Source organism: Elephas maximus, chromosome 12, assembly GCF_024166365.1.
Source record: "Elephas maximus indicus isolate mEleMax1 chromosome 12, mEleMax1 primary haplotype, whole genome shotgun sequence".
Taxonomy (NCBI): domain Eukaryota; kingdom Metazoa; phylum Chordata; class Mammalia; order Proboscidea; family Elephantidae; genus Elephas; species Elephas maximus.
The window spans coordinates 5,457,988-5,484,069 of record NC_064830.1 but is presented as its reverse complement, the minus strand read 5'-3'; the positions used below and the strand labels follow the sequence as shown (position 1 = coordinate 5,484,069).

At 43.1% G+C, this 26,082-nt stretch overlaps 1 protein-coding gene across 13 annotated transcripts in view; it reads left to right on the top strand.

The window, feature by feature from the left end:
• KBTBD11 (kelch repeat and BTB domain containing 11) overlaps positions 1-25,774 on the top strand; it is a 56,566-nt gene extending 30,792 nt beyond the window's left edge. For 10 of the 13 annotated variants that reach the window (XM_049903197.1, XM_049903195.1, XM_049903198.1 and 7 more), the window contains 2 exons: positions 8,975-9,065; positions 17,988-25,774. In XM_049903197.1, coding sequence (XP_049759154.1) covers positions 18,873-20,999 — 2,127 coding nt within the window. In that variant the 5' untranslated portion in view covers positions 8,975-9,065; positions 17,988-18,872 and the 3' untranslated portion in view covers positions 21,000-25,774. Of the gene's footprint in view, positions 1-8,974; positions 9,066-9,722; positions 9,818-17,987 lie in introns of all 13 variants that reach the window. The other 3 variants (XM_049903200.1, XM_049903199.1, XM_049903187.1) reach the window with 2 other exon arrangements.
• Positions 25,775-26,082: the final 308 nt, after the last annotated feature.

The window sequence follows — 26,082 nt, the reverse complement described above, 5'->3', positions numbered from 1 at the left end:
TACTACTTCAGGACCACCTGGATTTCAGATGATCTGTCCTGCTGTTCCCATAACTACACTCATGTATCTTGATTTCTGCTGCAAAAATAATGGCTAAAAGGTCAACAGCAATGACAGATAAATTATCATTTCATCTGCCCTCCCTTCACATTCAGGTTCTCCTTTTCCACAGTCACCTGATGTTTGAGAATAGACCAGAATAAATTTGAGTCTGGATAAATTCCCGATGTCTTTCTTTGTAATTTCCAACCTCGTATCTCTGTAAGCTACTCTAAGGCACCTTCTCTTCAGTCACTCGAACTCAGAAAGTACAGTCTTTCTTGAGTGTCAGTTAGATGAGCCAAATCTCAGGTAATTTCTGTAGACGTAAAGCAGTTAGTTCTCCTTGTTCTGGGATTACTAAGCCTGGATAAAAAAAAAAAAAAATTTTTTTTTTTTACAAATTAGATGACCTCCCATTTTTGAGAATTGTGCTGACAATTTTCATGATGCAGGTGTATAAACAAGACCATAAACCAAACGTTGGATTGTAAGTTACACCGGAAAGAGCAAAGCCTGAGGATCTTTTTGTTAAATAGTGGCCAAACCGGAACAACAACAACAACAAAAAGAACAAAACAGGGCGAAAAACTTGGGGAGAGGTGTTTCTGCGTTATTTTCATTTTATACCAACAATGGTAAATTAAGAAGTGGAATTAATAGAAAAGGCACTGGGTTGGAAACCAGGCTGTTTACACTCTGGATCTGAGCCTGCCAATAACTTGTTTTGTCATCTTGAACAAGTCTGTCTTTTATAAAATCAAGAGTTTAGAACTTTAAAAATCACAAAATGTAAGTTTTTATTGAAATTTCCCATTAAAAAAACCCACGGCCATCGAGTCACTTCTGACACGTAGCGACCCTGTAGGAGAGTGGAGTTGCCCCATAGGGTTTCCAAGGCTGTGATCTTTGCAGAAGCAGACTGCCCTATCTTCCTCCCGTGGAGTAGCTGGTGGATTCGAACTGCCAACCTTTCCGACCTTTTGGTCAGCAGCTGAGTGCTTAACCACTGTGCCACCAAGGCTTCTTCAAATTTCCCATATTTCAAATTAATTGGAACTTTGAGCACCAGGTAATGATACTCTTAAGTTATTTCAAATGTTGGAGTATTTGAGTAACTTAAGAGCGTTGTTACCTGATGACTGACTTTACTTATTTATGTTTACAGTTGTATGGCTTTCATTGATTTTTAGTGGTAGGCCAGATGAACTATGTAGTTGATAATGGTAGCTATTTACAAATATAGAATTGTAAATTGTAAAATATTTCAAATACCATAAATAATATAATAAAAAGAAACACATACCCTGTCAGTATTTAATCATGTTATAATTTTCCATATATGCTTTTAATTATTTTTTTTTCAAGAAACTAAAGAATACAAAGACCCCATTTTTCCTTTCCTTTTCGGAAGTAGCCACTATAGCAGAATTCATGTCTACCTCTCCTTTCTGTGTTTTTATACTTCTGCGTATGACGTAGATGATTATTTAAAATTTATGTAACTGAATTCTACTCTGTCTTTCTGGAAACTGCAAACCTTCAAAAATTCAAAACTGTGCTTTTGAAACTTACCCACATTGATACACATACATCCAGTTCCTTCATTTTAACGTGTGTAGTAATTTTAGCAGTAATACCAAATCAGTGTGAAAGTAGTTTAATCAGCTTTTTTTCTGTATGAGAGGGCACAGTGCAATGTTTCTACAAGACAAAACCTGCCATTTTAAAAGCTATCAGTGTAAGACAGGGAGCAAAGGCCCTGAGATCGAAGGGTGCCTGTTTGAGAGATAGTGAAGAGACTGTGTGGTTAGAGGAGAAGCAAGTAAAAAGAGAAATAGCCTGTACTATCAGGGAGATAATAGGGGATTGAGTGTGGAACCTAGAGACTTAGTAAGACAGGGAACAGAGGGGCCCCCAAATCTGCAAACGAAGTAACAAGAAATGGGCCAGGGCACAGAAACAAAGCCATTGCCCAGAACAATGGGGCAGGGTATCTAAAATAGCCTGCAAACTTCTTTAAAGTTGCCTTTCAGAAGCAGCTGGAGAAAACCAGGCCCAGGGACATGCACAGAACATCCACCTGTGACTGCTATGTGACCTCCCACCAGGGGCAGTGAAGGGCTACGGCCCCAGCCAGGGACTAGAACCCGGGGAGTGAGAGACTGCGCAGGTGTGACACCCCATGATAAGTCTTGCTACAAATCCCAGAGGTCTCCAGGACAGGAGCCATCTTGGAAAGCTGCTGCACATGCAACCTAGTTAACATATCCCCACCTGTGCCTATGAATAAACATGAATCTTTTCCCGCCCAAGAACTTGTAAAAACTCAGGCCTGTCCTTTGTTCCGTGAGATGAGGGTAAGCATTGCTCTAGGCCCTCCTCATCTCCACTTGCAAGCCTCTTCAATAAAGCTTTGCTCGTGTGGAAAACTATGTGCCGTACCTGCCCATTCTTGACCAGTGAGAGTCAAGAACCTTATTCCGGTAACAAGTGGATTCCCTTTGTGAGTAAGATCATGAAATCTGTGGACTTGGTCCTGCATGACCTGCCTTGCGCTGACCCAGACAGCCTCGCCCCTGGCCTCCTCGTTTGCTCACTACACTCAAGCCTCCTTGTAGTTTCTAGAACTGGTTAAGCTTGTTTCTGCCTCAGGGACTTCACTCTTGTTTTCTCTTCTATCTACCTGTTATGTTGGATTGTGTTCCCCAGAAATGTGTGTCAACTTGGCTAGGCTATGATTCCCAGTATTGTGTGGCTGTCCACCACTTTGTGATCTGATGCAATTATCCTTTGGGTTATAAATCCTAACCTCTGGTGCAGTGGTTAAGAACTCAGCTGCTAACCAAAAGGTCAGCAGTTCGAATCCACTAGCTGCTCCTTGGAAACCTATGGGATAGTTTTGCTCTGTATTGTAGCGTCACTATGAGTCGGAATCAACTCAAAGGAGGTGGTTTTATGGTGTTAATGAGGCAGGATTAGAGGCAATTATGTTAATGAGGCAGGACACAATCTATAGGATTAAGTTGTGTCTTGAGTCAGTCTCTGTTGAGATATAAAAGAGAGCATTCAGCAGAGAGGAGAGGAACCTCATGCCACCAAGAAAGAAGTGCTGGGAGCACAGTATGTCCATTGAACCCAGGGTCCCTGTGCTGAGAGGCTCCTATGCCAGGGGAAGATTGATAACAAGGACCTTCCCCCAGAGCCTACAGAGAGAGAAAGCCTTCCCCTGGAGCTGGCACCCTGAATTTGGACTTCTAGCCTCCTCCTAAACTGTGAGAGAATAAACTTCTGTTTGTTAAAGTCATCCACTTGTGGTATTTCTGTTGTAGCAGCACTAGATGACTAAGACATGCTTGTTATCTGGCTAACTCCTACCCCTCTGTCTGGTTTTGCCTTAAATTTCCTTCTCAGAGATGTCTCCCTTGACCCCATAGTAGAAATCCAGTCCTTCTGTCATAATCTCTTAGAGTCTTGTTTATATTTCCTTCATTGCATTTATCGTGATTTGTAATTTCATAAGAATTTGTATAATGGCTTAAAATTTGCCTTCCTCACTAGACTGTAAACTCCAGGGGGCCTGGGACCAACTCTGTTTTGTTCATTGCTATTTTTCTAGTATCTAGAACACTATCTGGTACATTGTAGGTGTTCAGTATGTATTTGCAAATGAATGAATACTTTTTAACTCTCAGTATTATGGTAGTCAATCAGAATTGACAGATTGAGCAATTGTGAAAGTATATAAAATTTATTTAATCCAGGTGCCATGGATTGAATTGTGTTCCCCAAAAATAGTGTGTCAATTTGGCTAGGCCAATATTCTCAGTATTGTGTGATTGTCCACCATTTTGTCATCTGATGTGATTTTCCTATGTGTCGTAAATCCTATCTCTATGATCTTGATAAGATGAGATGAGCAACATTATGTTAATGAGGTAGGGCTCAATCTGCAAGATTGGATTGTGTCTTGAGCCAATCTCTTTTGAGATATAAAACAAGCAGAGAGACATGGGAACCTCATACCATCAAGAAAATACAGATAGGAGCATGCACTGAGAAGCTCCTAGTCTGGGGGAAGATTGGTGACAAGGACCTTCCTCTAGAACTGAAAGAGAAAGCTTCCCCTAGAGCTGGCATCCTGAATTCGGACTTCTAGCCTCCTAGACTGTGAGAGAACAAATTTCCATTTGTTAAAGCCATCCACTTGTGGTATTTCAATTATAGCAGCACTAGATGACTAAGACACCAGGTATCTCTCATTTCTGACTCCGGCTTCCCATCACTGGTAGGACACACAGCTTTGATTTTAATGGTTTCACAAAATTCCTCTCTCCAGAGTCTCCGTGATTCTGTGTTCTTGGTGTTCATACTGTATGTTTGGCTAAATAAATAATTCTTGAATCTGAGGCAGAAGAAAGGGCAGATGCTTCATATTTCATAACTTTCCGAGTCTGCACCCCAAAGGCAGTTACAGAAACTTAAAGCATAATTTGCAGTTACCTAACTTTGAGACTCTTTTGAATGAATGTGCAGATGTATTTTCAACCAGTTTTTTTAAACTGTGGTAAATTATATATGTCATTGTTGTTAGGTGCCGTCAAGTCGGTTCCGACTCATAGCAACCCTATGTACGACAGAACGAAACACTGCCCAGTCCTGTGCCATCTTCACAATTGTTTGAGCCCATTGTTCCAGCCACTGTGTCAATCCATCTCCTTGAGGGTCTTCTCCTTTTTTTGTTGACCCTCTACTTTACCAAGCATGATGTCCTTCTCTAGGGACTGGTCCCTCCTGATAACATGTCCAAAGTACATGAGATGAAGTCTTGCCATTCTCGCTTCTAAGGAGTATTCTGGCTGTATTTCTTCCAAGCCAGACTTCCTCTTTAAATTATATAAACTATATATATATATATATATATATATATATATATATATATATATATATATATATATATATATATATATATATATATAGTTCTTGTTATTATTGGGTGCTGTCAAGTCGATTTCAATTTGCAGTGACCTCATGTGACACAGTAGAATAGCCAGGTCTTTCTCCCAGGGAGTCCTGCCAACCTTTCAGTTAGCAGCCAAATGCTTAACAGTTGTGCCACTAGGGCTCCATATATATATATATACACACATACACACACACACACACAACCCAAAATCAAAGCTGTTGCCGTTGATTCTATTCTGACTCTTGGTGACCCTATAGGACAAAGTAGAACTGCCCCATAGGGTTTCTAGGGAGTGGCAGGTGGATTCAAACTGCTGACCTTTTGGTTAGCAGCCTGAGCTCCACCAGGGCTCCAGGTATATAAAAAATATATATGTATATATATGTATAAAACCATTTGCCATTTAAACATTTTTTACAGGTACAATTCAGTGACATTAATTCAACCAATTTTTGTTTTGTTTTCCATTCTTCAAAGTCTGGGATTCCAGTAAGCTCAGGACTCAAGTGCAGTAACTAGAAATGAGTTCAGATACCAGTTGTTCACTACTGAATCTTGCTTTAGACTGAGTCTGAATGCACAACACTTCCTTGAACAAGACAGCGTTGGCTTTTATGCTCGTCCTCCAATTTCAAGTTTGGTTAAGTTCAGATGTATTATCCCATCACCAGTGAAGGGATGTCTTGTGAGGCACGAAGCTCTAACAGTGTGTATCTCAGAACTCTTGAATTTACAGAAAGGAAAACCTATGATGTGATGAAGAAAGGAGGTCAGTAAATGCATATAGTAAGTTTTCATGACCTAGTTGCCCAACAGGATTCGTGTACATTTAATCTGTTTCTCAACTTCCTCCAAGTAGCTCATAACTGGTAATAGTTAAGGGTACAGGCACAAAGAAAACTCATAGCTGTTATCACTTCCTCCATTACATCATGCAGTGAACCTGACCTGAAGAGTGCAAAACACACACCCTCCAATGGATGAGGCAAAGGAAGGTGGGCTGAGCCACTCGGATTAGTGACTGAAAATACATGGTTGATATTATATTTTTTCCTTTTCCTTGCAAGTGCCTCATCAAGAGCAAATGAGTTCAGCTTCCCCATGTTTAGACCAGACATCTTAGAGTCTTCACCATTAGGAGTTAATCCCTATTAATTCACATTGGCCCAGCTAATGTTGTGAAAAAATAATCTCAGGCATTATTTTTGTTCAGGCAACATGTTAACTGCTCATGAAACGAATAAGAGGAGTATTTTGGGTGTCCAACCAATTGGATGTTGGTTTTAGTCTGTTGCTAAGCTTGCTTGCTTTTTCTGAGAGTAGTAACTTAATGTTTCTGTGCTTCAGTTTTCTCACATACTAGATCAGGGTAATGGTAGTTCTTTTACCTGTCTCACATGTGAATTATGAGACTAAAATGTGAAAATTGCTGTGAAAGCAGCAGGAACCAAGTTTAGATTAATGTTGGTGGGATTGTTAGTGCTTATTTTATTGTCCTCGTAGGCCGAGTATTCTGTAATTATGGGAACTCCATTGTTCTCTGGGGTGGGAACTCCTGCTCATGAATGCTTAAGCATGGGCCAGGATCTGTGCTGCTAAGCTCTTTGTAAACATCCCATTTAGTCCTCATGACAACCCAGTGAGGTAGGTATTTGTTTTTAGTCAGAATTATTTCAGTTTCCAGGTACAGGAATCCTACTCATACTAACTTAAGCCAGGAATGGAACTTATTAGCTCAAATAGCTAAGAAGCCCAGGGTGAAGTTGTCTTCAGGCATGGCTCAATCCAGAGGTCTCTGCCTCCCTCTCTGCCTCTTGTTCTGTCTCTTGGATTTTCACTCTTTGTGCTAGCTTTCTTCTACTGAAGACAAGCTTTCTCCATGTGGTGGAAAAATGGTTCCCAACAGACTTTGCTTCTAGCTGTATGATCTATTAAGGCAAGGCCCTTTCTCCTTGAGCATCATCCTGTTGGTTGATGGTGGATCACCACTCCAGCAAGAAGGTTGGCCTGACCTAAGCCACATGCTTTCCTTGGACCAACCACTGTGGCCAGGAGAAGGGGGTATTATGCTTGGCTGGGACTAGAGAAAAGTCTAAAGTTGTGGCCACTGGGGTAGGGTACTATGGTTGGCAGCCCAACCAAATTACAGGGAATGTTTACGGAAGGTAGAGCTCTTCCTCAATGGAGCAGAACAGGGGCAGTCTCAGTGGGAAGATGCCCATTAGTGTATTATCATTTCAATTTTAGAGATGAGATCTCTGAAGCTTAAAATGATTAAGCTAAATGCCTAGGGTCTTGTAGCTAGAAAGTTACAGAGAAGATATTCAAACTTGAGCCTGATTGACAGCAAAGGGAGTGTTTCTAAGAACATATTAGAGGCAGCCAATGTGACAAAACAAAATGGGTAGTAATTATTTAGTGAGAAACTAGTTTGCTCTGTAAACCTTCATCTCAAGTACAATAAAAAAGTGAGAGGTTTACCGTTCTGAGCTTATTTAATCTTTATAAAAAGACTATGAGGGAGGATATAACATGTGATGAAACACTCAGAGATGTTAACTAATTTGTCCAAGGCCACATTGCAAATGATTTTTAACTTAGGAATGTCTAATTTTAAAGCCTCATCTTCTGCTTCTGAGAGTTACTGCTAGTAGTACCTTATTTTCACAAAGAATACTGGCGTTCCTGGAATATGGCCATGCCTGTTCATTTCACAGTAGGCACCATGGTATAGAATTTTATCGTGGCTCAGTCATTTACGAAAGAAGAATCTTGGGCAAGTTTCTTAATCTCCAAGCACTGATTTTCTGAACTGTAAAATGGGGGAAATAATACCTGCCTTCCAAGGTTGTTGGGAGACGTGGTAACATGTCTAACATCCATAGAAAAATTCCTGGCACCTAATTGAAAGCATATGTTTTATTCCTCCTGCCTTTTGCCTTTGCCTAGATATACACAGAAAAGAAGAACAAATAAGTGAGGAAAGTAGATTGATAAAGGGAGACAGGAGTGAGATTTTTTAGAGACCTGTAGTTAAATTTGAAGGGTGAATAGGAGAACACTTGGTAGCCAGAGATGTAAATAATTTGAAAGATTTCCCAGGATTGGTAATGGCCTATATATTTAAAAAAATGTGGCTATAAAAGTCACACTCGTTCATCATACTAAAAATTGAAAACAGAAATATTTAAAGAAGAAAATAAAAATTGTCCATTGTCCCAACCCCTGTCCTTATGCTGATGTTTCTCATTCTTCATGGAAACCCTGGTGGTGTAGTGGTTAAGTGCTACAGCTGCTAACCAAAAGGTCGGCAGTTCGAATCCACCAGGCGCTCCTTGGAAACTGTATGGGGCAGTTCTACTCTGTCCTATAGGGTCGCTATGAGTCGGAATTGACTTGACGGCAACGAGCTTTTGTGTGTGTGTGTTATTTTTTTAACTGGTCTATACTTAAAAAAACCCACTACTTTTATGATTACAAAAGCCATATATATTTATTTCAGAAAGTAGGAAAACTCAGTATAGTTTTATAGAAGGTAAGATGCCCTATCTTAATCCATCATCCAGAGTTAACCTTTCTTTTTAAAAGGAATACATCATATTTGATATATGTGCACTACCTCATTTTGTGGAATATATCATATATTGAAGCCCTGATGGTGCACTGGTTATGAGCTTGGCTGGTAACCAAAAGATCAGCAGTTCAAATCCACCAGCCACTCCTTGGAAACCCTATGGGGCAGTTCTGCCCTGTCCTATATGGTCACTATGAGTTGGAATCAACTCGACGGCAATGGTTTTTTTTGGTACACCATATTTCACTGATAATATCTCAAGAATAATATTTTAAGAGTTGCTTTTATATGTTTTATTTGAATACTTTCAGAGTTGTTCTTTTCTTTTGTTTAAGTTTCCTGGCTAACATTTATTCCTTCCTTCCCTCATCAAATGTTTATTGATTACCTTGCAGAGCCCATCTCTGTGCTGAGGATGGAGTGATTAAAGTAACCTTCCTTTTCATGAATCTCATATTCTAATGGAAGAGGGTGATACATACACATGTAAGTAATGATACTATGTGGTGCTAAAGTAAGACATTGTATGCAAACGCAGACGCCAAGGTGACTCACACTGGGCAGGGGTGAGGAAGGTGATGTAGAGAAGGTAGCGTTGGACCTTGAGCTTGAAAATTGAGCAATAATTTCCTAGCTCAGAAAAGGACAAAGGTGGTTGTAGAGAGCAAGGCTCTGTAGAATTATAGGTACACATATGTGTGCACATGCATACATACATGCACACATACCAACACACATTGTTTATTATGGAGACTGATGGGCAATCCCGTGTGCTCATGTAATAGGATAGAGATATAGGTTCTGGTAAAGTGGAGTGAGAGATGAAAATGCAGGGTAAGTTGGGATCAGATTGCTCAGCACCTTATTTACAAGCCTAAGGAGTTGGGATTTTAAGAATATCTGTTACATAAAATCTTTTTTGGGGGGGAATTCTCAATAATTTTACTTCTCCCAATTAAGCCCTGCCAGAAGATTCAACCTCCTATTAGTCCCCTAAATAACTTGCACAAAGGCACGCGGAGTACATGCTGCTACAGCCAGGCTGAGACTATTCCAGTACACTGTGTGCTTCCCCACTGTCGCCATCTGCCTTGTTCTTAGAACTGAGTAGCTTATCCAGATTGACTAACACTCTGCTTGCAGGATCGCATAGGCACTAGACTGATAAATATGAATATTTGGTGGGCTTCAGTCACTGTGATGCGTGGAGTAGCAGACGTCACCTCACACACAATCAGGTACGAACAACAGAATGATGCAAAAGGCGTCATGGCATGGTGTTTAATAGCACGTGCATTGGAGCCAGGTTGCCTGGGTTCAGTTTCTGGCTCTGACACTTAGGAGCTGCATAATTTATTAGTTGTATCATGTTGGTGAAATCATACAAGGTATTACTTCCTCTTCTGTAAAATGAACAACCATTCACAGGAGTCCCTGGGTGGCATGAACAGTTAAGCACTTGATTACTAGCCGAGAGATTGGCAGTTCCACTGCACCCAGAGGTGCCTCAGAAGACAAGTGTGATGATCTGCTTCATAGAAGGTCACAGCCTTGAAAACCCTATGGAGCAGTTCTACTCTGCACACATGGGGCTGCCGCCATGAGTCGGAATCGACTCCACCGCAGTTAACGATAACAAGAACCTCATAGAATGGTTGTGAGGATTAAATATGTTAATATGATGTAAAGCGTATTAAAACAGTGTCTGGCAAAATAAACATTAACTGTCAATACTTTTATTGTTACTGTTGTGGAGTCAAGTTTTATTACCGTTCCTTTTAGGCTTTTAAGAATGTTCTTCATTAAAAAAAAGAAAAAAATTATAGCTAGTGGAATAGAGGTGAACTTAATTAATGTCATTTAGTTATTCGTTTGATTACTTAACAAACTATGCCACTTATTAGACACCCTGTCCATTTCTAAACTGTACAGAATATATTGCTTTAAATTAGTTTTAATTTTCTTTTATTCATTTAGTATCTCATTTTTGAACTGTATTGTTGATATCTTGAAGACAGACACCAAGAGCTTGTGACTTTTCATACCCTCCCAGTACCTTAATTTTAGCAGCTATACAGCATATATTTTTAAAATTTTTATTGTGCTTTAAGTGAAGGTTTACAAATCAAGTCAGTCACTCATACAAAAATTTATATACACCTTGCTATATACTCCTAATTGCTCTCCCCCTAATGAGACAGCACACTCCTTCTCTCCACCGTCTATTTCCGTGTCCACTCAGCCAGCTTCTGACCTCGCCTGCCCTCTCATCTCCCCTCCAGACAGGAGCTGCCCACATAGTCTCATGCGTCTGCTTGATCCAAGAAGCTCATTCTTCACCAGTATCATTTTCTATCCCATTGTCCAGTCCAATCCCTGTCTGAAGAGTTGGCTTTGGGAGTGTTTCCTGTCTTGGGCTAACAGAAGATCTGGAGACCATGACCACCAGGGTCCGTCTAGTCTCAGTCAGGCCATTAAGTCTGGTGTTTTTATGAGAATTGGGGGTCTGCATCTCACTGCTCTCCTCCTCCTGCAGGGGTTCTCTATACAGCATATTTAATGAATCCATTATAAAATGAAAACATATTTCATGAATAATGCTCCTGACAGGCTTGCTTTGGACTATGTAATTCTGCATAAGTCGTTTTGATGGTAATCATAAAACTCTATCCCATACTGTAAAGAGTACTGAGAAAATGTGTATTAGGGGTTGCAGCGAGGACTGTTAGCTTCACGGAACGTCTGCAGTCCATTTTCAGTCTCAGGCAGGCTTCCTTCCTCAGCTCACTCCAGGCCATCTCTTCCCACCCTTGGTCATGTGTGCTTAGAAGTTGTGAACTAATTTTAATTTGGGCCTAAAGAAAAAATAGCATTGGAAAGCAATATTTGTATCAACAGTGGAAATGAATCAACACATTTTTTCTTAAACAGAAATGACCCAGAGGTTCCCTGCAACTTTCTAAGAGTCTGTGATTTTTCTTATGTGTATGAGTTTTCTTTCTAATGAATCTCACAGTTTATTGGCTCTTTACTATATGAATGTCATCTTTCTGATGTGGTGGAAGGCACACAATGTACATGGCAGAGGCTCCTTCCTCAAGGAATCTGTCATCAAATTGGGAATGTGGTGGGGGAGTCTTGTATGGAAAAACCACTACAAGGCTGACGGTGGAATACATGGAATGAATGTCTTATAAACAACACGTATTACAGAAGATTAGATAAGGTTCCTAAGTTTATTAACAGTTTTTTTTTAAGCTCATTATTTGAGAGGAAGATTCTTTTTTAGCAACTGGTGTTATTATAATAAAGCATGGTATTTAGTTTTAAATAAACTAATACCCATATTAAATACATAAATAAACTAATGCCTACATTCAGTACATAATTTCAGTTAGGAAACCATATATGATCTTTTATTTTTTTTATTGTGCTTCAGGTGATCGTTTAAAGAGGAAATTAGTTTCTCATTAAGCAATTAACACACAAATTGTTTTGTGACATTGGTTGCCAACCCTGTGATGTGTTAATATTCTCCCCTTCTCCACCTGGGCTCCCTGTTTCCATTTGTCCAGTTTTCCTGTCCCTTCCTGCCTTCTCATCTTTGCTTTTTGTTTTTAATTCATGTTAATAGTGAATTCAAATTAATAAGAAGAAACCTTTTAAAATTCTGTTTAGGTATCTATAAGGTCAGAAAGAAGTTTACATCATTGGGGGGAATGCTATGTTGAGTATATTTAATTAAAGGTTGTTCTTATTAAATAATTTTCCAACAGTCAAGAGGAAAACCTGTTACTCCCCCCCCCCACCCGCAGTTCCTTACAGTTAGCACACCGTGCTGAGATTCTGTTTGCTGTCTGACTGTGACAGACTTCTAAGTGGTGCTCAGGGAAATGCTTAGTGATAATCACTCAGGAAGTAAACCCTTCCAGTGTCTCCGTCAGGTCCGGAGTCTCAGTTATTGCGCAATAACGAGGATGGGCCCTCTGTGAAGAATTCTTGGTCGAGCCTCTCAGTGGAGAATTCTGATGCTGGAGCCAACCACAAGATGGGGAAAAAAATCCCTTTGGAAATCCTGAACTTCTAATCCAGAGAAATTCGAAACTAACAGTCTTAGCAGAGTTGCTGAGGTCTGGGGGGAAAAAATGTTGAATTTCTTTACCACTGTGTGAAAACAAATAGGGTCCCCCTGCTTAATTTCCCAATTGCCCTTGTGAAATCTCCTGATACCACACATCTATGCAAGGTGGTGGGAGAGCCATAGAACCAGGTCAGATAGTTCTCATGTGTGAAACCATCTTTCAGAAATGCTGCCTCCTCAGAGCCCTGGACATCATACATGAAGAAAGCAAGAGGTCATTGAAAAGACAAGAAAGAAAGAAAAGACCAAGATGGATGTCGGAGGAGACTCTGAAACTTGCTCTTGAACTTCGAGCAGCTAAAGCAAAAGGAAGAATTGATGAAGTAAAAAACTGAACAGAAGATTTCAAAGGGCAGCTCGAGAAGACAAAGTAAAGTATTATAATGACATGTGCAAAGAGCCGGAAATGGAAAACCAAAAGGGAAGAACACGCTCAGTGTTTCTCAAGCTGAAAGAACTGAAGAAAGATTTCAAGCCTCGAGTTGCAATAGTAAAGGATTCCATGGGAAAATATTAAATGACGCAGGAAGCATCAAAAGAAGATGGAAGGAATACACAGAGTCATTATACCAAAAAGAATTAGTCGATACTCAAGCATTTCAAGAGGTGGCATATGATCAGGAACCGATGGTACTGAAGGAAGAAGTCCAAGCTGCTCTGAAGGCATTAGCGAAAAAAAAGGCTCCAGGAATTGATGGAATATCAATTGAGATGTTTCAACAGACGGATGCAGCGCTGGAGGTGCTCACTTGTCTATGCCAAGAAATATGGAAGACAGCTTCTTGGCCAACTGACTGGAAGAGATCCATATTTGTGCTTATCCCCAAGAAAGGGGATCCAACCGAATGTGGAAATTATAAAATATCATTAATATCACACACGAGCAAAATTCTGCTGAAGATCATTCAAAAACAGCTGCAGCAGTATATTGACAGGAAACTGCCAGAAATTCAGGCTGGTTTCAGAAGAGGCTGTGGAACCAGGGATATCATTGCTGATGTCAGGTGGATCCTGACTGAAAGCAGGGAATACCAGAAGGATGCTTACCTGTGTTTTATTGACTATGCAAAGACATTTGACTGTGTGGATCGTAACAAATTACGGATAACATTGTGAAGAATGGGAATTCCAGAACACTTAGTTGTGCTCATGAGGAACCTTTACATAGATCAAGAGGCAGTTGTTTGGACAGAACGAGGGGATACTGCATGGTTTGAAGTCAAGAAAGGTGTGCGCCAGGGCTGTATTCTTTCACCATACCTATTCAGTCTGTATGCTGAGCAAATAATCCGAGAAGCTGGACTATATGAAGAAGAATGGGGCATCAGGATTGGAGGAAGACTCATCAACAACCTGCGTTATGCAGATGACACAACCTTGCTTTGGTGAAAGTGAAGAGGACTTGAAGGACTTACTAATGAAAATCAAAGACCACAGCCTTCAGAATGGGTCGCACCTCAACATAAAGAAAACAAAAATCCTCACAACTGGACCAATGAGCAACATCATGGTAAATGGAGAAAAGATTGAAGTTGTCAAGGATTTCATTTTACTTGGATCCACAATCAACAGCCATGGAAGCAGCAGTCAAGAAATCAAAAGACGCATTGCACTGGGCAAATCCGCCAGCAAGGACCTCTTTAAAGTGTTGAAGAGCAAAGGTGTCAGCTTGAAGACTAAGGTGCGCCTGCCCCAAGCCATGGTATTTTCAATTGCATCATATGCATTTGAAAGCTGGACAATGAATAAGGAAGACCAAAGAAGAATTGATGCCTTTCAATTGTGGTGTTGGCGAAGAATATTGAATATACCGTGGACTGCCAAAAGAACAAACAAATCTGTCTTGGAAGAAGTAAAACCAGAATGCTCCTTAGAGGCAAGGATGGCGAGACTGCGTCTTACCTACTTTGGACATGTTGTCAGGAGGGATCAGTCTCTGGAGAAGGACATCATCCTTGGCAAAGTATAGGGTCAGCGGAAAAGAGGAAGACCCTCAACGAGGCGGATTGACACAGTGGCTGCAACAGTGAGCTCAAGCATAACAACGGTTATAAGGATGGCACAGGACCAGGCAGTGTTTCATTCTGTTGTGTATAGGGTCGTTATGAGTCGGCACCAACTCGACGGCACCTAACAACAACAACAACAGAGCCCTGGTGGCGCAGTGGTTAAGAGCTCAGCTGCTAACCAAAAGGTTGGCAGTTCAAATCCACCAGCCATTCCTTGGAAACCCTGTGGGGCAGTTCTGCTCAGTCCTATAGGGTTGCTATCAGTTGAACTGACTCAATGGTATCTAACAATAACAGTTAGGTTCAATGTGGAGCCCTGGTTCAGCGCTTGGCTGCTAACTGAAAGCTCGGTAGTTTGAACCCACTGGCCACTCGGGGAAAAAGATGTGGCAGCCTGCTTCCATAAAGATTTACACCCTTGGAAATCCTGTGGGGCAGTTCTGCTCCATCCTGTGGGGTCACTATGAGTTGGAATCGACCCCAGGGCAGCGGGTTTGGTTTGGTTTTTGGTAGCTCAGTAGTGGCAGGACTGCTCATGTGGCTTCTCAGGACTCAAAATTGAGCATCACTGCTGTTTTGACATCCTAGTCACGGGTGATCTTCTAACTCATCTCATAAAATGCATGGGTCCAGTAGCAATTTTGCTGAATATATATGGTAAAGATACCCGTTGCCTTAGATTTCTTGATGTTTATATAGCTGATTGTCTTGGTTGAGTAATTGCTAAAAGACTTTCATAGTTTGATCACTGCGAGATTGGTAGAGCTGTCCTGTGCTATTTCATGGCCTCAGACTATATCCCTGACTCCGCCAGCTAACTCTGTAATACACGCCCAGGGGCACCTGGGGACAGAGGTGCGAAAATGTGGGTGCAAACCGCAAAATCATCATGGCTACCAGAAGTGTACCTCAAAAGGACACAATTTAATAATAATAATCTTTTCGTGGGGGAGGTAAAATTAATAGAGTTATTAAGAAATCTAGAATCATGATTTTTAGAGATACTTGTATTCTTTCTTGGGGTTAGTGGGAACAAGAACCAATTCTCTCTCTTGCAGTTGACTAAACGGCATCCTTATTATGAAGGCAGAAATCACTACCGCTCACATCAGCCCCTGGTTGGCTTATGTTTTATCACGGAGATGTATCTTTTGCTTCATTGTAGCTGTTACAAAATATATACTTATCAGCTTGATTCTTTTAGCTTCAACTTGATTCTGTAGGTGTCTTAAAGAACAGAGGTCCAGATCTAAGCTTTTAAATTTGCTCTATTCCATGCCTTTTCTTTCAAATCTTTGATGGTTTACATAAACATAGCTCTTGGAATTTAGGCTTTTGCACATTCTAATCAGAGTTAAGCCAGACAAAGACCTAGAAAGTTTTTTTTTTTTTTTTTTTGCAGGCCAAAGAAAAAAATTGCTATGTTACTTTCCAGTAACATTTTATAGAAGAAACATGAAAAGAATGAGCTAAGCAAGAGAGCCAGTTCTCTTATTTTATTTCAGACCTTAAGGGGTGTGTGTGTATATATAGTGAAATATGTCTTAATTTTTATCTGACTTTCCCTTGGATGACTCAGCCCATTAGAAAAGCACCTCTGAAACCCTTGGGGGAAATTCTAATGAACCTATAACATTTTTAAAGGTTTTATACTTTGTCATTACATTCTCATCACCGTGGGCCCACGTTCATTTCCATTTCCCTGAATATAGCTCCAGAGAAAGCAGGACATCACCATGAGGGTGGTGTGCAGCTGAGTAAACATTCAAGAGCATTGTGTTCTGCTGAGTATTGTCTGTGACCTACACACCCCATAGATCAGAGTTTCAGGTTACTCTCAAAATTGTCTCAACATTGCATTTCCCGTGCATCCTGGGATAGGGCCTTGCACATAGTGAACATGCCAAAAAAAAAAAATATATATATATATATATGTAGTTTGAAAATCTCCAACAGAGGATTGAATGTCTTGAATTCCCAACTCTAAAACACCTTTATTTCTGAGAATAGTGGGAAAGCTTTTTCAGTGATGCTAGCAAGAAGGACAGGACAAGCAGATAGATAATGCTTAACCCTGAGCATTTAGACAGCAGGTAACGGTATTACGTATAAGATCAGAAGAGTGAAGTTGAGAGAAGGACAGTTAAGTATCATTTTGTCTGTTTCATTTGAGATGTGAACACTTCCTTCTATACAGCAGTGACAAGGCTGAGTTGTATTTTATGTTTTCCTTTTCCACCTTCTCTTCTTTAGAAAGCTGAAATGCAATTTGGCTTTCGCCTTGTGTTGACTTGAGCCCTGGTGGCACAGTGGTTAAAGGCTGGCTGCTAACCAAAATGGCAGTTCGAATCCAGCAGGTTCTCCCTGGAAACCCTATGGGGTGGCTGTTCTCTTTCCTATGGGGTCGCTGTGAGTTGGAATCTACTCAACAGCAACAGGTTTCGTGTTGACTCAGAAGACTTCTAAGTCCCCTCTCAGTGGATTAGGGAGTCTCAGTGGACGTTTTGCCAACTTAGGAAATACTTTATAATTCATCTGCAGATGCCCACATCTGTCATCTAAGTACTTCAGCCTTTTTGCTTCTGCTTTTCTTTTGCTGCATTTGAGCTATTTGGAGAATTGCTTCTCTGCGGTTTATCAGAGACGTAATTCCAGGAATGACTAGTTCAAAACTGGAGTTGGAGCCCCAGGGATCCTCTATATACTCTTGGAGGAAGGCAACTCCAGAGAAGTACCTTCAGCACCTGTCTCCAAGTATTTGTTGCACAGTAACTGAATTTAAAAAAATTGGCTGAAAAAGACTAAGGGAAAACTGTCACATGTTAATAAAACATAGCCTAGCCATTTTTTTTTTTCTCCACTAAAAGGAGTTCTTAATTTAATCTATATATCTTATTTGGTTGAAAAATATGAAATTGGTGATGTTTGGTTGCTTTTAACCTAGCAATGTCATGTGGCCCAACTTAATATATTTAAGACCTTCCTCTTTGGTAATGCCCGTTGCCTGAGTTGTGTTCTCCGCGTCCATCCAAATCCTGGGAGGAGTGTGGAGAGGTCATGGCTTATGTTCCTATAAGATTCCGTACGTCCTGGTCATCACAATATGCAGAGGGGAAACATCACCATCTCCTGCTACCACATCTGAATCCTATAACCTGAAAGTCGGGGAGGGAAGTATGACAGACTCCACTGACACAAAACAATCTTACTGAAAAATGTGAATTCAAACATTCTCTCTTTTTTTTCCCCTGTAAACAGGAACAAGAAGAGTATGGTGAAATGATATGGAAACACCTGATATCCCAACAGAGGAAGCTGCAAAGGAAGGCTCATGATTGATAAATGGGGAAGGCCATTCAAACAGTTACCATAATTGTTTTTTCTAACACCCACATGGCACATGAATTGTGGATTGCTGCGTCTCTGCCCAGGTGATAAGTGTGGGCTGCAGATACCAGGACACAAAGATTCTCCAGCTGACCTTCCGTAAACCATAATCACAAATGGGAGTCACAAATGAGAGCTCACTGGGGTGACTCAACAAAAAACGGAGATAAAAATCAAGATCCTAAGGTTTCGGCTACAGCCTGTCTCAGATTTGCTGGCTCTGTGGGCAGCAGCAATGCGGTGGAAATGAAGAGTGAACGAAATGTAAAGTCATAATGTGGGTAAACACTGGCTCACAGAACGGGCATGCCCTGATTTGTTAGCTGTACCTTGATAACTCAGTTTAGCGGAGGAAGGAACCATAAATGACATACCCGCTGTAGCTCCAGGACTTTCCTGTATATTTAATTAAACCAATACCACCTGGGCAATGAGGCTAATTCTTGAAGACTCTTAGCAGATAGACAGCCATATAACGTTAAAGTTTATGACGGTTCAAAAGTTCAGCAGAGGGAGCTAGAGTTTGACACACCCCTCTTCACAGGAAAGGAGTGTGGAAGGACAAAAGGGAATCTGCCTGTGAGCAAAAAAAAAAAAAAAAAAAAGTGTGGAAACAAGTGAAATCTGATCACGTGCCAGGAAAAAACCGTGTGAGGCAAGAAACCCTGAGTAACGATTAACCTTGCCCAGCCCGAGTCCGGTCGATATGTACAGCTGCTGAAAGGGAAGTGGGTGTGGGGGCAGCCGTTCTGCACCATGGAGAACTCAGTGGCTTCCTGCGTCCTGTACCCAGGTGACGACACAGTCAGTGGGTCAAAGCCCGGGGGCGCCTTTGCTAATGGAGTGTGCAGAGAGGCTGGGGGCCAGGCGGACGCTCTCGAGGTCTGTGGAGAGGGTCGCCTCCAACAGCCGGACACGGACGAGGAGGACCAGGGCACGGGTATCAACGGGAGAGAAGGCACCGAGTCGCTGGTGCAAACACCCTGCAGTTTCAGCTCTTCCCTGTGTTTCAGCTCCGGGGAGGACTCTCCACCGCAGTCTTGTGCAACCGCGTCTTCGGCGGCGGAGGGCGCAGCGGCCTCGCCGCCTTCCGCCCTCAGAGGAAGCCGGGTGGTGAAGAGCCAGTGGGAAATCTGCAGCGCTGGTGCCACGTCCGAAGAGCCGGCGCCGGAGGAGGCGGCGCCCCGGGAGCGCCCCGCGCCCCAGCCTGCGCCGGCCGCTGACGCTGTCCCGGCTGGAGAGCGGCCCCGGGGGGCGGAGGGCGGCGGCCCCCCCGGTCCCCGGGCTGCGGGCCCCCCCAGCAGTGCGCCGCCCGCCGAGGAGCCCGACCTGCTGATCGAGGTGGCCGGCCGCCGCATCCGGGCGCACAAAGCCGTGCTGGCCGCCAAGAGCGACTACTTCAGGGCGCGCTCGTCGCGGGAGATCCTGCGCATCAAGGGCGTGAGCTACGCGGCGCTGCGGCGGCTGGTGGACTACCTGTACAGCGGGCGCATGGGCGACGTGCGCCCGGACAACGTCGCCGAGGTGGTGGCCGGCGCGCGCTTCCTGCAGATGCCCTGCGCCGTGCAGTGCGCCATGGACGCCGTGCGGACGCAGATCACCCTGGCCAACTGCTACCAGGTGCTGAGCCTGGCCAAGCAGCAGCGGCTCGGCGAGCTCCGGGAGGCCGCCTACCGCTTCATGAGCGACCACTACCTCGAGGTGCTGCGCGAGCCGGCCGTCTACGGCCGCCTGACCGGCGCCGAGAGGGACCTCATCCTGCAGCGCCGGCTGCAGGGCGGCCGCGGCTGCCTCCTGGCGGCCGAGATCAACGATGTCTTCGAGCGCGTGGGCAGCCGGCCGCAGAGCCGCGAGAGCAGCCGGCCGCAGAGCCCCTCGGCCGCCGCCTCCGCGCAGTCCCCCGGGGAGCAGCCGCCCAGGTCGCCGCCGCCGGCCCGCGCGCCCTCGGAGGACGAGGACGGCCACAGCGACTCGGTCATCTACTACTACCAGGAGGCTGACCGCCAGTGGCGCGTCCTGACCCGGCTGCCCGAGGGCGCCAACGCCAAGGGCTGCGCCATGTGCGTGCTCTACAACTACCTCTTCCTGGCGGGGGGCATCCTGCAGGGGGGGCCCGAGGGGCGCGCCCGCCTTTCTGACAAGGTCTTCTGCTACAACCCGGTCACGGACAGCTGGAGCACCGTGCGACCCCTGGGCCAGGCGCGCTCGCAGCTCAAGTTGCTGGCCCTGGACGGCTACCTGTACGCCGTGGGCGGCGAGTGCCTCTTCAGCGTGGAGCGCTACGACCCGCGCGCCGACCGCTGGAGCCCCGTGGCCCCGCTGCCCAAGGGCGCCTTCGCCGTGGCCCACGAAGCCACCACCTGCAACGGAGAGATTTACGTGTCCGGGGGGTCGCTCTTCTACCGCCTGCTCAAGTACGACCCCCGGCGCGACGAGTGGCAGGAGTGCCCTTGCAGTAGCAGCCGCAAGCGCTCGGCCGACATGGTGGCCCTCAAGGGCTTCATCTATCGCTTCGACCTTTGCGGGGGCCGCGGCGACCCCCAGGCGGTGGCCGGTGCGAGCGGAGGGGTCAACGTCTTTCGCTACCACTGTCTGGCCAAGCAGTGGAGTCAGTGTGCCTCGAATCTGCGGCCCCCGGGCGGACTCTCAGGCCTGCAGCCCTTCCGCTGCGCGGCCCTAGACGGCACCATCTACTGTGTGAACCGTGCGGGCACCTGGCGCTTCGCCCTCTCCCAGGATGGGGAGCCTGGAGAGGACGGGGGCCAGAGGGGCAACTTCGAGCCCGAGTTGCTCCAAGCGCCCTTCGATGCCCGAGGTGTGCTTTTCCCGTTTGTGCTCACCTTGCCGGAAAAGCAGGAGAAAGGGGAGCAGGGGACCGTGTAGGGAGGGCCCAGGTCCACTAGGTATCTCCCTAGGGCAGCTCTGCGGTGAAGGAAACCACCCACATGGGCTGAGATTCCAAAATGGGAGGGGAGGGTGAAGTGGAGAATAGAGAGTTGTGGGGTGGGCCGCTGGAGATGCTGGATCATTTAAACGCCTTGAATTTAGAGGTCGGCTTTCCTATTCTGCAGTCCCCTTTGCTTCACTTTGCTTAATGGGATCAGTGGTAAGATGTAGGATGTGTCCAAAATTAGGTAATCTTCTAAACAAGATACAGGATACCCAACGGAGAAGGCAATGGAATCAAAAGATAAAGCTCCAGCTTCAGGGTCGGTGCTTGAGGTCAGGGTGTACCCAGGGTGTACTCAGGCTCCTGAGTGGCATTGTGGGTGAGTAGGCTTGGATCTTGAAGAGTGCTGTTGCTTACCACGTGATTAGAATGCCTGGCAGGAACCTGGGGGTTATGGAAACAGGACTGTAAAGTGGGCCAGCCTGAACTATTAGTAGAACCACTGAAAGAAGGTCACGCTCTTTTTTTGTCTTGAGGTTTAAAACGATAACTGATAAGTAAAGTTCTTCAAACCTATTTAACAGGCAAAAAGTTCATGGCACTAATTTTTAAGTTTTGGCTGGCTCAATTCCAAAAAGAGCAATGTAATAAGCATGAAAGGTAGAATCTGTGATTTCCAGTATGGTTTATTGTCCTGTAAGCATTGGGACTATTTCCTTTACAGAAACGATGCCATAGTTGCAGGCACGCGTGCGCGTGGACACACAGACACGCAGACACACATGGCATGCGTGTGCGTGGACACACAGACACGCAGACACCCACAGAGAACAGTTTCATCTCACTCTTTAACTGAGATTAATTTAATATTTTCGGTTAAAGAGATGTTAATGATACAGTGGAGATTTACAGTTATTTAAAGTCTGGTGACTGAATGTTAAGAGACAAACATATCTTGAGTAGGAAAATCTTCTGACAAAGGTGATCTGTTTATTTTAAAAGGAACTTTTGAGAGCCTATGCTCAACTATTTTCGTATTTTATAACGGGCTGAGATATTCCTCAAAACTAAAAAGAATAGGTAAAATCGTGCGTTTTTGACAGTTCTAAAAATAACCTTGCAGCAAACCTCTCCTCCCATTTTGAACCCACCACTTACAGCCTTTTAAGTAGGTGTTATGTAATTCTGATGAGGGAAATTAACTTTTATAAGCGTCATTCTATGAAAATGTGGCAGAGTGACAACAGCCATATTAATATAAGGGGAAATAACGTATTTTAATGTGATTAGTAAGCAAACTGCATTAACCTAATTATGAATTCCAAAATACCCTAATAAAATTGCCATGCAACTCACTACTTTGCTAGAGCGCCAGGATGAAAGACAAGTCAATTGATGGCTCCTTATTTGTCATAGTAGTTCATGTTTCAAGTATCTACTGAGGGGACTCACTGTTTATGAAAAGTTTAAAGATAAATAGATGTTGACAAACAGGCAAGCTGATTGGATCCTGAATCCAGTACATTTTCTTATTACATTAGGAAACGTAGGCATTTAAACAATCACACCGACCTTCATGCTAACCTGCTAGTTAACCCAGTGATTGGAGTTGTCATCTCTGTAGAAATCAGCGGGTCACCTGGATTATGCTTTCTGGAGCATCTGTGGTTATGAAAGTTACCGGTTAAGTATACTTAGAAATGATCAGCTTCAGTCTTATGCATGTCCCAAAGGAATGGAATTTATGACTTCCGTTGGAGTATATCCTGGATGCATGTATGCTTGCTAATGGTCACCCAACTGAGAGGACGTCTTGGCAACTTGGCTAATCATTTTAGGAAAGAAAAGCAGACATCCTCTTGCCTGACTTCACTGGCCTTTCCTAAGAGTGTACTGGAGAAATTATACTCGAAAAAAACACAGAACAAAGGAAACAAATTGTGCTCTTTTAAAGAAATGTACATTTCATGTTGGAGTACATTTTTCTCTAGAATTTTATTATTTATGCCAAAATTTTGATATGAAGTGGAACCAGATTAGTATTTTCATGCTTTAAATATCAAATTCATAAAATACTATCACTGTGATTTTACTTAAGAAATTGTCACATTGTAACAGGAAAAAGTATGATTTTTACTGTTGATAATATTAAAACTTGGCTTCTAAAGTAAAATCACTCACATAAGAGGATATTAGAAGTGTGCTGTAGCTGTCGGATGTGGACGGCCACACAGTAACATCCCCAGCTGGAGTTTTTGAATGTTTATTTTATCATTTCATTCAATAAAGGAATTTCTGTACTAGACATTGCATCACTTCCTGTGGGAACTGGCAGCAGAGTCCCAGGGTTTTCCTATTATCTTCTCAAAACAAACTACACCAGGAAACCTAAAGGATATTCGAAAGGATTTAGCAGCAGTCACTAATGGATGTCTAGCCAACCAATTTTGAAAAAGTATAGAATGTTATATATCATGGGAATCCCCAAATAATAATTTTACATTAAGGCAAATGCCAGAGGACCTGACATGCCGTGAGGACCAGTTCACTTTGTTTTTCTGGGCCAGTGAAGAAGTCCCCGGGTGGCGCAAATAGTTATGAACTCGGTTACTAGCTGAAAAGTTGCTTATAACTCATCCAGAGGCACCCCAGAAGACAGGCCTGGAGATCAGCTTCCCAAGGTCACAGCCCTGAAAACTCTGGGGAGCGTAGTTCTACTCTGCACGTACGGGGTTGCCGTGAATCGGAAGCTATTGGACAGCAGCTACCAACACCACCGCCCTGGAGCGTGGAGCCGTGAGGGTGTACACCAATCAGATGAACTGAAAAGCCACCCTCTCCATGATCTTAGGTTGGAGGACTGCTGGGTGGTTGTCGAGACTTAGCCTCTAGAGGTCTGTTGCTCTGAGTGGGATCCCCCATATACAATGTGGTGTTCTAATTCTGTATCCAGCGCTGTTTTGCGCAACAGTTGCTGCAGAAATATTCCTGATCATCAGTCAACTAAGAGTTAAAAAATGAGTCTAACTCATTTATGACATTCATCCAAAATTCTCATAAAATTAAGTAACCCAGGCCCACTGAGGACATTTCCAAACACTTGAAAGAGCAGTTGTATTTTGAGGGGAAAGCGTGGTATACAGGAAAGCTTGATCTTTCGTTAGTGGGCAGCGATGACTTTTGTGTTGTTAAGCAGGGTTCCTTTGGGACTCAAGGGAACTAGCTGAAGACTTCATTTCCTCTGTTCTTACTCTGTCTTGAGACCCCCACTCCCATCCCTTAGGACTGACTCTTGGCTTTGTGGAGCTCGGGTTTGGAATTTAATGATTTGTTTTCTGTGTCTCTGGTGACACCTACTTCTTGTCCTTTAAGAAAATGAATGCCCTGGAAACTCTTTTGTTAGTTAAAACTCTTCCCTGCATCAGTTTTGCTGCAAGTACTTCAGTAGTATTAATTGAATCCTCTGCTCCAATTCTGTTAATTTCTAGCGTCAGTTTAGCAGTTCCAGCAGCAGTCATTTATTCTGTGGGTCTCTTATGTAACTTCCTGTAACAGATGTTAAAATTGGATGCTTTCTGAGGTCCTTTTGCCTTTTCGTAAAGCTGAGGTAGATTCAGGGCATACTCTGTTTAGTATCCTAGGAGGGTCATGTACACAAAAGTGCTCTTTTGTGCTGTCTTATTTTAGATGCTTTTTGAATTTACGAAAAGTTTTATTTTTGGATTAAAATCAATATTCTCATTTTCCCTTTCCTGTACAATATCACTGATCATGAGGAGAAAACGATACGAGCTAAAAATGGAAATGTACAAACATTTTAGTTGCATCCGAGTTTATGTCAGTAGCCGTCTCCTTATTTACACGTTTTCCCATGTCCAGGAAAAGCCTGGACTGTGTGACATTCAAGTACCTTGCGCTTTGTGCAGGCTTCACAAATTGATTTAAACTGAATTGCAAAAAAAAAGTGCTAGATGTGTTCTAATGTGAGGATAAATCTACTTCAAAGCATTTAAAAACTCTGAGTAGTACTCGAATGTTTCCATATGTTAAAGACAGTGTATACCTGCTTAAGGCACAGTTCAGGTCAGCTCTTAATGTGTAGTTAATGTATTTATTAACACTTCAGTTCTATAATCCTAGGCATAAATAAATACTGTAAAACCTTCTATGTATGTCAACTTATGCTGATGAAATAAATATGTGCAAAATGCCAGTGCCAGCGCTCCTCAAATCCATGCGGTGTTTGTCTTTCTTCTTCTCTCTTAGCAGCAGAACACCAGAATGTTCTCCAACCGTGGGGAATTCCTTCCTGGGAAATGTGCTGGCCTGGGCGTCAGGAGATGGTGGTTTGTCTGTGTCACCCAGAGTTGACCTAGACCATTCCCGAGATCCCTTCCAGCTCACAATTTCTAAGTGTTCTAGGGTCAAAAACACCACACAGTTACAGTAAGGCAAAAAAAAAAAAAAAAGATTTTATTTAGCATATATTAACAGAGGCAAAAGTGGGGAAACTGACACGCATTCTGCCAGAGCCAGGTCTGTTGAGTCCAAGGAACATTACAGAATCGTCAGTATGTGTTCACATTACAAATGGGCAGAATCACTGCTCTACCTTTTCACAAATTGGCTAAAAACTGCCAAATCACCATGATTCTACATTTTTGTCTTTTAAAATAAGTATTGGTACAGGTTTCAGTAATCGCAGTCAGAAGGGTCTTCATGGGTCCAGCAAATCTTACTAATGACTGAATGCTAATAAAAAAGAGTGGAAAATAGCGGGTCTTTTCTGCTATGTTTATGATTTGTTGTTGTGAAAATTTCCCTAAAAGATGTTTTCCAACATCATCCTAGCTATTGTCTGTATACCTCAGGGCCCAGCTGATGTGTCCTTGTGAGTCCAGCTCCAGCTGGGTCACATTCTTTATAGTCAAGGACAGGAATAATTTCCAAAATCATAAGGATGTTCCTTAATATTTATGAAAGTGTATTAAATTTTTTCTGTTTATGAAGGGAAAATAAGTCTCGCTGCTCCTCTTTTTCTTCCCTAGCCTGTCTTCCTGGCCAACTGTAGCCTCT